The sequence below is a fragment of the Haliotis rufescens genome, unplaced genomic scaffold (genome assembly GCF_023055435.1).
Source record: "Haliotis rufescens isolate VD_foot unplaced genomic scaffold, xgHalRufe1.0.p SCAF_6, whole genome shotgun sequence".
NCBI lineage: Eukaryota > Metazoa > Mollusca > Gastropoda > Lepetellida > Haliotidae > Haliotis > Haliotis rufescens.
The window spans coordinates 44742276-44757001 of record NW_025964334.1 but is presented as its reverse complement, the minus strand read 5'-3'; the positions used below and the strand labels follow the sequence as shown (position 1 = coordinate 44757001).

Genomic DNA, 14726 nt, shown 5'->3' with positions numbered 1-14726 from the left:
TAGGATAAAAAACTAACATTGTTGTGCAGTAGGATAGAAAACTAACATTGTTGTGCAGTAGAATAGAAAAACTAACATTGCTGTGCAGTAGGATAGAAAACTAATACTATTGTGCAGTAGGATAGAAAACTAACACTGTTGTGCAGTACGTGCAGTACGATATAAAAACTAACATTGTAGTGCAGTACGATATAAAAACTAAAACTGTTGTGTGGTAGGACAGAAAAACTAACACTGTTGTGCAGTAGGATAAAAAACTAATACTATTGTGCAGTAGGATAGAAAACTAACATTGTTGTGCAGTAGGATAGAAAACAAACATTGGTATGCTGTAGGATAGAAAACTAACATTGTTGTGCAGTAGGTTAAAAAAAACGAACATTGTTATGCAGTAGGATATAAAACTAACAATGTTGTGCAGTAGGACAGAAAACTGACATATAAAAACCAAGATATAACTAAGATATAAAAACTAACATTGTTGTGCAGTACGATATAAAACTAACATTGTTGGGTAGAAGGATAGAAAAACTGACATTGTTGTGTAGTACGATTTAAAACTAATATTGTTGTGCAGAACGATATAAAAACTAACATTGTAGTGCAGTAGGATAGTAAAACTAACACTGTTGTGAAGTAGGATAGAAAACTAACATTGTTGTGCAATACGATATAAAAACTAACATTGTAGTACATTACAATATAAAAACTAAAATTTTTGTGTGGTAGGATAGAAAAACTTACACTGTTGTGCAGAAGGATCGAAAACTAATACTATTGTGCAGTAGGATAGAAAACTAACACTGTTGAACAGTACGATATAAAGTAACATTGTTGTGCAGTAGGATAAAAAACTAACATTGTTGTGCAGTAGGATAGAAAACTAACATTGTTGTGCAGTAGAATAGAAAAACTAACATTGCTGTGCAGTAGGATAGAAAACTAATACTATTGTGCAGTAGGATAGAAAACTAACACTGTTGTGCAGTACGTGCAGTACGATATAAAAACTAACATTGTAGTGCAGTACGATATAAAAACTAAAACTGTTGTGTGGTAGGACAGAAAAACTAACACTATTGTGCAGGAGGATAAAAAACTAATACTATTGTGCAGTAGGATAGAAAACTAACACTGTTATGCAGTACGACGTAACATTGTTGTGCAGTATGATAAAAAACTAACATTGTTGTGCAGTAGGATAAAAAACTAAAATTGTTGTGCAGTAGAATAGAAAAACTAACATTGCTGTGCAGTAGGATAGAAAACTAATACTATTGTGCAGTAGGATATAAAGTAACATTGTTGTGCAGTAGGATAAAAAACTTACATTGTTGTGCAGTAGGATAGAAAACTAATACTATTGTGCAGTACGATATAAAACTGACATTGTAAAGCAGTAGGATAGAAAACAAACATTGGTATGCTGTAGGATAGAAAACTAACATTGTTGTGCAGTACGATAAAAAAACGAACATTGTTGTGCAGTAAGATATAAAACTAATATTGTTGTGCAGTACGATATAAAAACTAACATTGTAGTGCAATAGGATAGAAAAACTAACACTGTTGTGCAGTACGTGCAGTACGATAAAAAAACTAACATTGTAGTGCAGTACGATATAAAAACTAAAACTGTTGTGTGGTAGGACAGAAAAACTAACACTGTTGTGCAGTAGGATAAAAAACTAATACTATTGTGCAGTAGGATATAATCGCGATATGGCTGCAATATTGCCGATGCGATGTAAAATTATAACTCACTCACTCACTCACAGTAGGATAAAAAACTAACATTGTTGTGCAGTACGATATAAAACTAATATTGTTGTGCAGTACGATATAAAAACTAACATTGCTGTGCAGTAGGATAGAAAACTAATACTATTGTGCAGTAGGATAGAAAACTAACATTGTTGTGCAGTACGATAAAAAAACGAACATTGTTGTGCAGTACGATATAAAACTAATATTGTTGTGCAGTACGATATAAAAACTAACATTGTAGTGCAGTAGGATAGAAAAACTAACACTGTTGTGAAGTAGGATAGAAAACTAACATTGTTGTGCAATACGATATAAAAACTAACGTTGTTGTGCAGTACGATATAAAAACTAACATTGTAGTGCAGTACGATATAAAAACTAAAATTGTTGTGTGGTAGGACAGAAAAACTTACACTGTTGTGCAGTAGGATAAAAAACCAATACTATTGTGCAGTAGGATAGAAAAACTAACACTGTTGTGAAGAAGGGTAGAAAACTCACATTGTTGTGCAATACGATATAAAAACTAACGTTGTTGTGCAGTACGATATAAAAACTAACATTGTAGTGCAGTACGATATAAAAACTCAAATTGTTGTGTGGTAGGATAGAAAAAGTAACACTGTTGTGCAGTAGGATAGAATGCTAATACTATTGTGCAGTAGGATAGGAAACTAACACTGTTGTGCAGTACAATATAAATTAACATTGCTGTGCAGTAGGATAAAAAAACTCACATTGCTGTGCAGTAGGATAAAAAACTTACAATGTTGTGCAGTACGATATAAAAACTAACATTGTTGGGTAGAAGGATAGAAAAACTGACATTGTTGTGTAGTACGATATAAAACTAATATTGTTGTGCAGAACGATATAAAAACTAACATTGTAGTGCAGTAGGATAGTAAAACTAATACTATTGTGCAGTAGGATAAAAAACTAACATTGTTGTGCAGTAGGATAGAAAACTAACATTGTTGTGCAGTAGAATAGAAAAACTAACATTGCTGTGCAGTAGGATAGAAAACTAATACTATTGTGCAGTAGGATAGAAAACTAACACTGTTGTGCAGTACGTGCAGTACGATATAAAAACTAACATTGTAGTGCAGTACGATATAAAAACTAAAACTGTTGTGTGGTAGGACAGAAAAACTAACACTGTTGTGCAGTAGGATAAAAAACTAATACTATTGTGCAGTAGGATAGAAAACTAACACTGTTGTGCAGTACGATATAAAACTAACATTGTTGTGCAGTACGATATAAAAACTAACATTGTAGTGCAGTACGATATAAAAAGTAAAACTGTTGTGTGGTAGGACAGAAAAACTAACACTGTTGTGTGGTAGGATAGAAAAACTAACACTGTTGTGCAGTAGGATAGAATACTAATACTATTGTGCAGTAGGATAGAAAACTAACATTGTTGTGCAGTAGGATAGAAAACTAACACTGTTGTGCAGTAGGACAGAAAACTGACATATACAAACCAAGATATAACTAGGATATAAAAACTAACATTGTTGTGCAGTACGATATAAAAACTAACATTGTTGGGTAGAAGGATAGAAAAACTGACATTGTTGTGTAGTACGACATAAAAACTAACATTGTTGTGCAGTACGATAAAAAACTAACATTGTTGTGCAGTATTATATAAAACTAACATTGTAGTGCAATAGGATAGAAAAACTAACATTGCTGTGCAGTAGGATAGAAAACTATTACTATTGTGCAGTACGATATAAAACTTACATTGTTGTGCAGTAGGATAGAAAAAAAACATTGGTATGCTGTAGGATAGAAAACTAACATTGTTTTGCAGTACGATATAAAACTAACAGTGTTGTGCAGAACGATATAAAACTAATATTGTTGTGCAGTACGATATAAAAACTAACATTGTTGTGCAGTAGGATAGTAAAACTAACACTGTTGTGAAGTAGGATAGAAAACTAACATTGTAGTGCATTGCGATATAAAAACTAAAATTCTTGTGTGGTAGGATAGAAAAACTAACACTGTTGTGCAGTAGGATAGAAAACTAATACTATTGTGCAGTAGGATAGAAAACGAATACTGTTGTGCAGTTCTATATAAAGTAACATTGTTGTGCAGTAGGATAAAAAACTAACATTGTTGTGCAGTAGGATAGAAAACTAACATTGTAGTGCAGTAGGATAGACAAACTAACATTGCTGTGCAGTAGGATAGAAAACTAATACTATTGTGCAGTAGGATAGAAAACTAACATTGTTGTGCAGTATTATATAAAACTAACATTGTAGTGCAATAGGATAGAAAAACTAACATTGCTGTGCAGTAGGATAGAAAACTATTACTATTGTGCAGTACGATATAAAACTTACATTGTTGTGCAGTAGGATAGAAAAAAAACATTGGTATGCTGTAGGATAGAAAACTAACATTGTTTTGCAGTACGATATAAAACTAACAGTGTTGTGCAGAACGATATAAAACTAATATTGTTGTGCAGTACGATATAAAAACTAACATTGTTGTGCAGTAGGATAGTAAAACTAACACTGTTGTGAAGTAGGATAGAAAACTAACATTGTAGTGCATTGCGATATAAAAACTAAAATTCTTGTGTGGTAGGATAGAAAAACTAACACTGTTGTGCAGTAGGATAGAAAACTAATACTATTGTGCAGTAGGATAGAAAACGAATACTGTTGTGCAGTTCTATATAAAGTAACATTGTTGTGCAGTAGGATAAAAAACTAACATTGTTGTGCAGTAGGATAGAAAACTAACATTGTAGTGCAGTAGGATAGACAAACTAACATTGCTGTGCAGTAGGATAGAAAACTAATACTATTGTGCAGTAGGATAGAAAACTAACACTGTTGTGCAGTACGATATAAAAACTAACATTGTTGTGCAGTAGGATAGAAAACAAACATTGGTATGCTGTAGGATAGAAAACTAACATTGTTGTGCAGTACGTTAAAAAAACTAACATTGTTGTGCAGTACGATATAAAACTAATATTGTTGTGCAGTACGATATAAAAACTAACATTGTCGTGCAGTGCGATATTAAAAATTAACATTGTTGTGCAGTTTGATATTAAAACTAACATTGTTCTGCAGTAGGATAGAAAACTAACAATGTTGTGCAGTAGGATAGAAAACTAGAATTGTTGTGCAGTAGGATATAAAAATTATCATTGTTGTGCCGAAGGATATAAAACCTAACATTATTGTGCAGTAGGATAGAAAACGAACGTTATTGTGCAGTAGGATATAAAGCTGTCATTGATGTGCAGTAGGATAGAAAACCTAACGTTATTGTGCAGTAAGATAGAAAACTAACGTTATTGTGCAGTAGGATAGAAAACTAACATTGCTGTGCAGTAGGATATAAAAACTAACATTGTCTTGCAGTAGGATAGAAAACTAACATAATTATGCAGTAGGATAGAAAACTAACATTATCGTGCAGTGCGATATAAAAATTAACATTGTTGTGCAGTACGAAATAAAAACTAACATTGTTGTGTAGAAGAATAGAAAATTAACATTGTTGTGCAGTTGGATAGAAAACTAACATTATTGTGCAGAAGGATATAAGAACTAATATTGTTGTGCAGTATGATATAAAACTAACATTGTTGTGTAGTTGGATATAAAAACTAACATTGTTGTGCAGTACGATGTAAAAACTAACATTGTTGTGTAGTAGGATAGAAAACTAACATTGTTCTGCGGTAGGATGGAAATGTACTATTGGTGTTCAATAGGACAGAAGTATGGCATCGTTGTCCAGTTGGATATAGATACACGGTATCGACTTTAGTTCATATTTTTTTATTGGAAGTTGGAGGATTTCAAATAAACAATCTTTATGTTAGTTCTCGACAGCACAGTGCACAGGATAGCGTCATCTATTCGATTTATAACGACCATTTAGCTGACAAACGTGCTAATGAGCAAACTGATATATTATGACTCGAAGTACTAAAACTTATTACGCCTGAAAAGATTCATTAAATGTTCCTTTAATGTTTGAAATAACTACATGCATGGATAATGTAGGTGACAGTGAACCCTTTTCAGCCTGGAGTAACAAACCATCATGCCGAGCTGGACTCACCTTAAAGTTGATGTACTTGATTTATGGCGGATAACCAGAAGTACGATTCGAATGAACTCACTAAGAACGGCGATTATGATAATGATGACGATTAGCACATGAACAATAATAACGCAAATGAACACGTTTGTTCGGACGAAATATACCTTCACCGAATAGATGACAGATGTGCACTGTAGTTCTTGGGCCGTACCATAAACTTACCTAGATTATGACATCACTGTGTCATTGTCGATGTTAGATGAAGGTATATGACTTCTACTAAATTCCAAAAACTGTAATAGCTTCCATCTACATTCCTGTTTTTGGACTCTATGAATCACAAAAACTTCGCATTGACATTTGTGTCTTGCCCTGCTTCATATTGGCATTTCTCTTGTGACACACTAAGAAGAATATACTTCATTCTTGTGACAAGGCGAACGAGCAGAACACTCTTGTGTGCTGCAAGCTTCAAAAGAAATAATTTATGTGTCACCAATGTTATTCAATATAGAATACAATCTTCAGCGACTGGTGATTTACGAGGACTTCAGTGAGAATCCCTCTGATTTGGAAGAGCGTTCTAAAACAGTATGCACAAGAAATCATTGAGCAACTTTTTGCCATAGTGGTTGGTTTACCTCCAGGTGTCTCGCCTCCAGGTGTGGTGGGCTAGGCGAGATTGGTCGGGTGGGGCGAGATTGGTCGGGGTTGGGCGGGGTGGGTCGCGTCTGTGCGGGTCGTTTGCAACCATTTCCATCCATGTCCCCATCTGTACTACATTCATCACAAATGTATACTCTTGAAATAAGAAACGCATCGATTACATTACTATACATATATGAAAGACATGATAACATAAACGACCTTCTAAAGTATGGAAATGCTGTCATTTGGTACCCAAATAAACTATTGTCACAATGAGGATCAAAACAAGCAACGAAATGCATAACCTAAACAATATATTGCGCTAACACCAAGTAGGAGCCACGGGATGGACGCATGTGCGTGTTCTGTACGTCATGAATAGGCCAGTATAAATTGAGAGAGAAGGAGAGCTGTCGGTTGCCAAATCGCTAACTGTTTGCAAATATTCATCTGCAAAGTCATACCACGACTCTCTGTGAAGCACAGACACCCTCGTCGGACGATTGAAAGCAGGAGAGTCGCAGTCGACTGTAGCCAGAGTATCAATGTGTCCCCGAGCACCATCTGTACACCTTGGTATCGTATAGCAAGGTACGTCACGAGACGGAACCAGGTTAGGCTACGTCACCTTCGGCAAAGGTGTACAACAGCATCCACGTAATCAGAAGTTATTACAGGACGGCGAAGGATATCTGACCAGACAGCTGACCGTCATCTCAGTGCTAGGCGCAACAGCATCGTCAACTACGACGTCATTGGTGTGAAACACGCAGAGTATGGTTTATCCAGCCATTGGTAATGTAGGGTTTAAATATGAATCAAGTCTAATGCTGCATCGATCTGTCGTTTTGCCGCCAACTGCATACGATGGGTCGATTCTAGGGATTTATCCCACACCCGAAGAACACACTTGCAAGGCAAATGCAAGGCAATTTAACGGCCCAGCATTATTGTGAACAAATCCTGCAGCCACATTTTGTTCCATTAATGAACTTTTACGAACGCTATCTTTCAACACAATGCAATACCGCATACAACATGTGAAACAGCAGCAATCCTATGGAACCACACTGCACAGTTGCTCCTCGTCGCCTCTAAGTGTCCAGACCTGAACCCAATATAACACCAGTGGGAATCAGCTTTTACATTCAATACGGACTGAGAGGGCTAAAACTTCCAAACTTGTTAGCTGTACTCTCCTTTCGTCCATCAGCATATGACGCAAAAGCTGGACACATGAGCTGGACACATGAGCTGTTGAGTTTGTTTGACCTTGACCTTTCTTATTTTTCATGCAATACCTGTGTATGGGACACGTGTCCTCACCTGTCCTTGGTGCAATGTTGTATCACTCATCAAGTGTTTAACCTTACACACACCCTTCTGGTTATGTTTTTCCTTCTATTTGTAGTATTGGGGTGTATGTTTCGCCTGTAAGTGGACAGGATCAAATGAGTGTTAGGGTGGATTTTACCACCTTGCAATAGATGTGCTCATGCAGCAAGCTGAAACAAATAATAACATTAGAACATGGCCATGAATAATCCGTAGGATTCATATCAGCATCTGACAGTTAAGTTGTACATATTGTGTACTGTATACATACTTATAACGAGCTACGGTTATAACGAACTAAAATTAGTGTTCTCTTTGAGTTCGTTATAATCGTAGTTTACGGTATTAAAACCGGTACTTAGATTCCACTGCATAATGAGAACCACCTGAAATACAGAGTGTGTTTAAATGTATTAGCGAATGTTGAAAGAACACATGAGCAATTCACATCCAATACGTGTGCAAATATGATTACAGCCCGGAACAGCCGAGGGACAGAACATGAGCGTCTTGTTTGTGAAGATACCGGGTGTAACCATCTCAAAGGGGGTTAGGGTGTATGCCGGCCTTCTTAGCTGTCAAAGTACAAATATGTCATCTGTGAAGTAGATTTGTCAAACATAGTCCCCTCGAAGGTGTGTGTGAAGATTGGAGAAGTAGACCAGAGTCAGACCAAGCAGGATAGACTGCTGTCTTCAGGCAGCTGGAGAGTGAATGGTTGGAATCCATAAACATTAACGTTTGTACAATTCGTGGCTGCCTGTATGTATGCGTAGTTTATGTATTAGTTTATAATTGCCTGAATTTTCTGAAAGTATAACAAGATTATATGTTGTTATGTGTTGGAAATCGTTTTATTTGTCCATTATAGTGTTAATATTTACTTGTATAGGTATGTGTACTATAGTTCAGTGGAATTAGGGTTAATCCGTTTCAACATGAAGCCTAGTGGAGAGAGAGAGGATATATTCACAGTGTTCTGGCTCGCTGTTATGTAGTTAAGATATTCACATATTCTTCAATATTTTCTCTACACTGGTTGCTTTTGTTTCTGAAATGAGTCGAGCAACCCCTGTTAGATACAACAGCAAGTTGTGAAGTCAGTCTCACCGAGCAAGAACACTTCGATCGAACTCTCAGTCCTTTTGTTCGGTACCACCTTGACGCTTAAAAGATTTGACTGTAGATAATTCTACTATAATGCGGCTGTGATGTGGAACTCCCTACCATTGTTATTACCGTGTTGTTGTTGTTAAATAGTTTACATGTGTGGATACTGATCTCATGACGCCGCGTTTTAAGCTGATGTTGCTTGGCGGTGTCTGGTGAATGTTGGCCTCATGGCTGGGCCAGTGTTGCATAGGAGTGTTTGGTTTGCAATTAACTAATGGCCTGTTTTCCCATCACATAAGGGATATTTGGGTTTAATGAAGTATATAATGGTATTTCATTAAACAGATCAGAAACTCAATGAACCAGAAAACATTACATTTTGGAGCTTTGCAAAACATTTTTACGAAATTAATAATCTTCACTGAGTTCACTTTGTAATGTTACACACATTATCTTCTGTAATCAGCCAAAGCGCATCACACTTTAAGAAAAGTTGTTATTTCATGCGCTAGTCATCTGCACCAGGATAATTGAACTTCATAACCTGGAGAGAAGGAAGTTCAGAGTACGTGCATCTGTCATAGTCATAACCAAATAGCTTCCCACTGCTGCATGTTCTACTGTCATAGGTACTAGGCGATGTTTTAGCTGAGTTTCCATTATGTCATACCCTAACTAAATTGAATTTACATGATATATTGGTGGACGTTTTCTCTCTTGTCTTTCCCGGGAGGCGGGCAGGACAAGGCGCTCCGTTAATGTCAGCTGGTTATCATGTTGTTTCTTTTTCACTCAATTACATCCACATTTTACAATCTCTGGAAACACTTTTTGAGTTATGTGCTGAGCTGTCCAAGCGTGTTAGCGCTGGTACTGCCTGAACTATTTGATTGCAATATTATCTTATTGTGGGACTTGTGAAGTCGTCGACATGACACGTCAGCAGATGAATCACCTATAATGGCGACAGTGATTGGATTACAAGTTTTGTCAACAACAATTAAATTAAAACCAGTTCAACACACTACGGTTTCCAAGTCTGTAGAATGTATGTGTGAGACTTGCGCAGTTAGTTGTTTACATCCAGCAAAGAGCGGTACACAAGAGTTTCGCAACACTGGAGATATGGTTCCTGATGAGGACACGTACACTGTGCACGTCAAATATCATATTTTCTTCAAATTAAATGCCGGTTAGTGAGTGATTTCGTTTTAATTTGTGAACAGACAATTATCTCAAATTGCGGTACAACTTTAACCGTCAACAGGTACATCATACAATGTGGTACAAACTTCCATCCTATATGTGTACAACTGCATCCTAAATGTTGGTACAACTTTTTCAACTGTTATGTGTACATGTGTATCATACAATGTGGTACAACGTATTTCAGTGTCGACCACCATGTGTACATGTGTATCATACAACGTGGTACAAAGTGTTGAAGTGTCGACCACCATGTGTACATGTGTATCATACAACGTGGTACAAAGTGTTGAAGTGTCGACCACCATGTGTACATGTGTATCATACAATGTGGTACAACGTATTTCAGTGTCGACCACCATGTGTACATGTGTATCATACAACGTGGTACAAAGTGCTGAAGTGTCGACCACCATGTGTACATGTGTATTATACAATGTGGTACAAAGTGTTGAAGTGTCGACCACCATGTGTAGACCATGTGTACATATGAATCCTGCAATGTCGTACAGCCTTTTTAGCTGCTATTCAGTATATGTATTACCGGTACTGCAGACGTTTAATGCAGGGTCTCTTTACCGAAAGGCACTTCAATAACATTACATATAAAGAAGCTCTGTTTGCCTATTATTACAAATCAAAGGAAAGTCCTGCGCAGGTTACGTATATATTACAAATGTGATGACAAAGGTGCTGTCCGATCCACTGTATTTCCCTATTTCAGAGCGAGTGTAGAAAGGGAAGGAAACTGAGGTTGCTCTCACTATTTGAGGTGAGGAGCCTCGAGTGTCTTCGGCTCGTCGCAAACAGAGATTGATATACAGCTGGTCCCGGAGTCAAACGTTTCATCTCTTCTTTGGGGACAGAAAACATATCTTTCGAAACTGATTTGTTCGAACGGACTTATTTAGGGATGTTTGCTGGTATAGTTTTGTACGAAAGTCTAATGTTGCATCTTTGGTTGCATAATTTTCGAGTAGTTTTCTCATTATTTCAATTATTTTCTCGAAATTGCGAGTTTTTTCTCTTTACCTGAGAAGTTATTTCAAGTTCATTTTAAAAATAGAACTTCAATTTATTTTCTCGTTCTTTTTAGTTAAACTTCAAAATCTCGAAAATTCCAATTATTTCTCGTTACTTCAATTATCTTTTCGTAATTCGATTTTTGTCTCGTTATTTCGATTAATTTTTCATTATTGACATTATTTTCTCGTAATTTCAATTTATTTTAAATATTCGAAATTCGACTTTTAAAAATAAAATTGAAATAACGAGAGAAAAAATCAAAAACCTCGAAAATAAACAGGTCATTGAAATTACGAGAATTTTTTACTATAATATAATTATGCTACCAAAGTGGTACTATTAGGCATTCGTAGTTTTGTGTGCGCAACTCGATTTGTCATGTATTAGGGATCCTTTCACCACATAGGTAAGCCCGTCTACCGCCAAGATGAAGCAACAGATGACAGTCTTAAAGTCAAATAATCATTATTCAAAAGTAGGCAAAAGTGAATGGAAGAAGCAAAGCGAAGTTCTTAAAACTATGGTGTCATTGAAATGCTACCTCGTTGCCTGACGTCACAGCCCTGTATCACGTCATGCAGGGAATGTCGCCTCACGTTAGAAGTTGCGAGAAATACGTAAATGTGTCCAGCCATTTGCTTAAATAGCGCGTTAATATGACACTGGAATGTGTTTTACCCTATGTGTTTACAATGTACCAAAAACTTAAATACTATTTAGTACTTTAGGTTTAGGTATGCCTCTGTAGGAGGACAGCCCCCGTGGTCTTCTGGATAGAGCGTTTGCATGATGGTTATATTCCCGGGCGAATGGCGAAAGACATTAAAAGATGAAACTTATTGTTTCCGTTCATCGCGCTCGGCAATAAGAGGATAAAACAAGGACTGATTGGCTCAGAGATTAATGATAATTAATAACTGCGACATGGTATCTCAGCGAGCTGGTACTATAAACCGGCATTAGTCCGGACTAGTGCAAGCACACGCACACGCACACGCACGCACGCACACGCACGCACAAGCACACGCACACGTACCGCCCTCTTGCCCACCCTTAGGGGGCGACCATTTGATATTCTTTCGAAAAAAGTAAATTGTCCCAGAAAACTCTTGAAAAAAATTATAATGCTTCCTAGTTTTGGAAAAAAAGGATCTTCTCTGGCACAAAAATTACATTGTCGCAAAGCGTTTAGAAAAAAAATATCAAGGACTCAGTTTTAATTAATAAAATATCTGGTTTTGCAGCTGAAGTTGAAAACATTTCTGGTCTCGATACATTGTTCCAGACCCCCCTTCCGGGAGGAACGTAGTACAGAACGTCTGACATGTGAATGGCGTTTCGGTTGTCTGGGTAGTCACTACGTGACACATTTCTGATTTAGAATTCTGCCGCGATCGGTCGCTAAATATGTGCAACAATGTTGAATCCTACGTTAACTCCACCCCCCTGACCTGAGTAGGAAACTGTCGCGGCTATATGTACAGTAACCGCCTTCTGTTTCCAACTGAACAGTCAGATTAGTTGGATCATAAACCTGTCTGAGATAGGTCTAAAATCATAATCACCGTATGCGTACCTGTCAGGTTGGTTTGTATCTCCTGTTTGTGTGACATTACTGTCATTTACTAGGTATCACGTGCGTGTGTGTGCCTGTCCTTTGTCTGTTAGTATTTCTTAATAAGGAGTTATATTTCATGTGGTTACTGAGGTTGAGTTTTGAATGAGGTATTGACACTTGACGCAGTTCTCGATTTAACTGAATACAACAGTTGGGTTGTTGCTAGATGTATGATTAAGTCTCATCTCTCATTGCAGAACCATGAGAGAAAACGTCGCCCAGGTCCTCGCCCTCGTGGTTGCCGCCCTTGTTCCCATGGTAATGCTGGTAAACACAGTACAGGCTGCGCCGACAGAGTGCGCAGATGGACTTTGTGATGACAAACTGGCTGCGTCTGATGAAGCATTTAGTGATGGTACTGACTTAGACAAGAGAATGTCCAAGTTCGTGCGTATAGGCAAAGGCCACGGTAGTTCTTTCGTTCGGATCGGCAGGCCACACTCATTTGTCCGTATTGGTAAATCGACTGGACTTGAGTCTGAGTACGAGGAGCCCGCAAAGCGAGGAGGGTCCAACTTCTTAAGGATCGGAAAGGGCATGAATAGATTTCTGAGAATCGGTAAAAGTGTAGATAGCGACAAACGGGCTAGCCGGTTCTTGAGAATAGGCAAATCTATGGAAGACGAAGATGAAGAGATGGACAAGAGAGGCCATGCTTTTGTTCGTATCGGCAAAATCCCTTCCTCTGCATTTGTAAGAATTGGCCGTGAGCCTCTCCTGGATCGCATCATGAAGAAACCCAGTAGCAGTTTCCTCAGGATCGGGCGGATGGGACAGTCATCATTTGTGCGCATTGGCAAGAAGAGTTCCGGTTCTGACGAGGACACCTACAGCGTGTAGACGACTTCCGGTCTGCAGTGCGCGGCCAGGTGAGCCACACGACACACATATACACGGAGACAACACATCTCGCAGCAGTACAGTCACTTTGCATCCATTACAGTGTCTGACATATACCGATAAACCTACAGCTGATATTTCGAAATGCAGGGGTCTTTCTTTTCAACTCGCTTGAACTCAACTATCTGACTTGAGGTATGACGAACGTTTAGATCTTAAGTTGGTTACGGATGTGTATGCGGTCTTCTCAACTACATCTTAAACAAAGTCTTTTTTCTAGATACCCCAAAGGGTTTGGCGTGTACGTGGACTTTCGTAACTGACAAGTGAAATGCATCTCATGATAAAGAGGTGACACCCAAGACTAGTCGTCCATCAGATCCCATGCGCAGTGGGTCGCCTGTCGAGTCATGCATTAGATCTTATATGCAGTCGGATCACTGTTCTAGTCGTTCATTAGATCATCATTGGGCCCCCTTATGGTACCCGACTGGAATTCCTGGCTCCTCGTGCAATCTGAAGGACGTTTGAAAGCAACAACAGGCCTTTCCTTGTGGAGAATACGAGAGTCACTGTGCAGGCCATCAAGTGACAACATTAAGAACTAAAACCAAGAAGCTACTCATCATGACACAACTTGTATGTATTTGTATGTTCAGCGTTTCTGTGATGCCGATCGTTTAAGATTTATCAGATGACTGAGATACAATAAAATCTAGTTGTTCAACTTTGATGTGTTTGCTACCCTATGTAAATTTTGGTCTACCACTAGGGCGAGTACTCGCCCAGAGAGCCACGATCCGTTTGTGACTGTTTGGGGCACGGATATCAGTGATATTGTTATGTCTGCCTCTTGCAGAGAAACTAGTTCACTATAATTTATCAGTTATTTCACTGTTTGCGAGGCGACAGTGTCATCTTCACACAATGCGTTCGTATGATGTCACATTGCCATACGAACGCATTGTCTCAAAATGACACCGATCATTTTTCATGACGCTACATTATGACCATATTAGGTAACGTCGTTCCAACAATACTGTGACGGAGCTGATTTTACAACTTTTTA

The 14726-nt window shown here is 37.9% G+C and overlaps 1 protein-coding gene across 2 annotated transcripts in view; it reads left to right on the top strand.

Annotated features, from left to right (window-relative positions):
* The window catches only part of LOC124142959 (FMRFamide-related peptides type HF-1-like), a 37993-nt gene extending 23609 nt beyond the window's left edge, over positions 1–14384 (top strand). The window contains exons 2-3 of one of the 2 annotated variants that reach the window (XM_046511732.2): positions 13015–13686; positions 13938–14384. In XM_046511732.2, coding sequence (XP_046367688.1) covers positions 13019–13657 — 639 coding nt within the window. In that variant the 5' untranslated portion in view covers positions 13015–13018 and the 3' untranslated portion in view covers positions 13658–13686; positions 13938–14384. Of the gene's footprint in view, positions 1–13014 lie in introns of both variants that reach the window. The other variant, XM_046511731.2, reaches the window with a different exon arrangement.
* Positions 14385–14726: the final 342 nt, after the last annotated feature.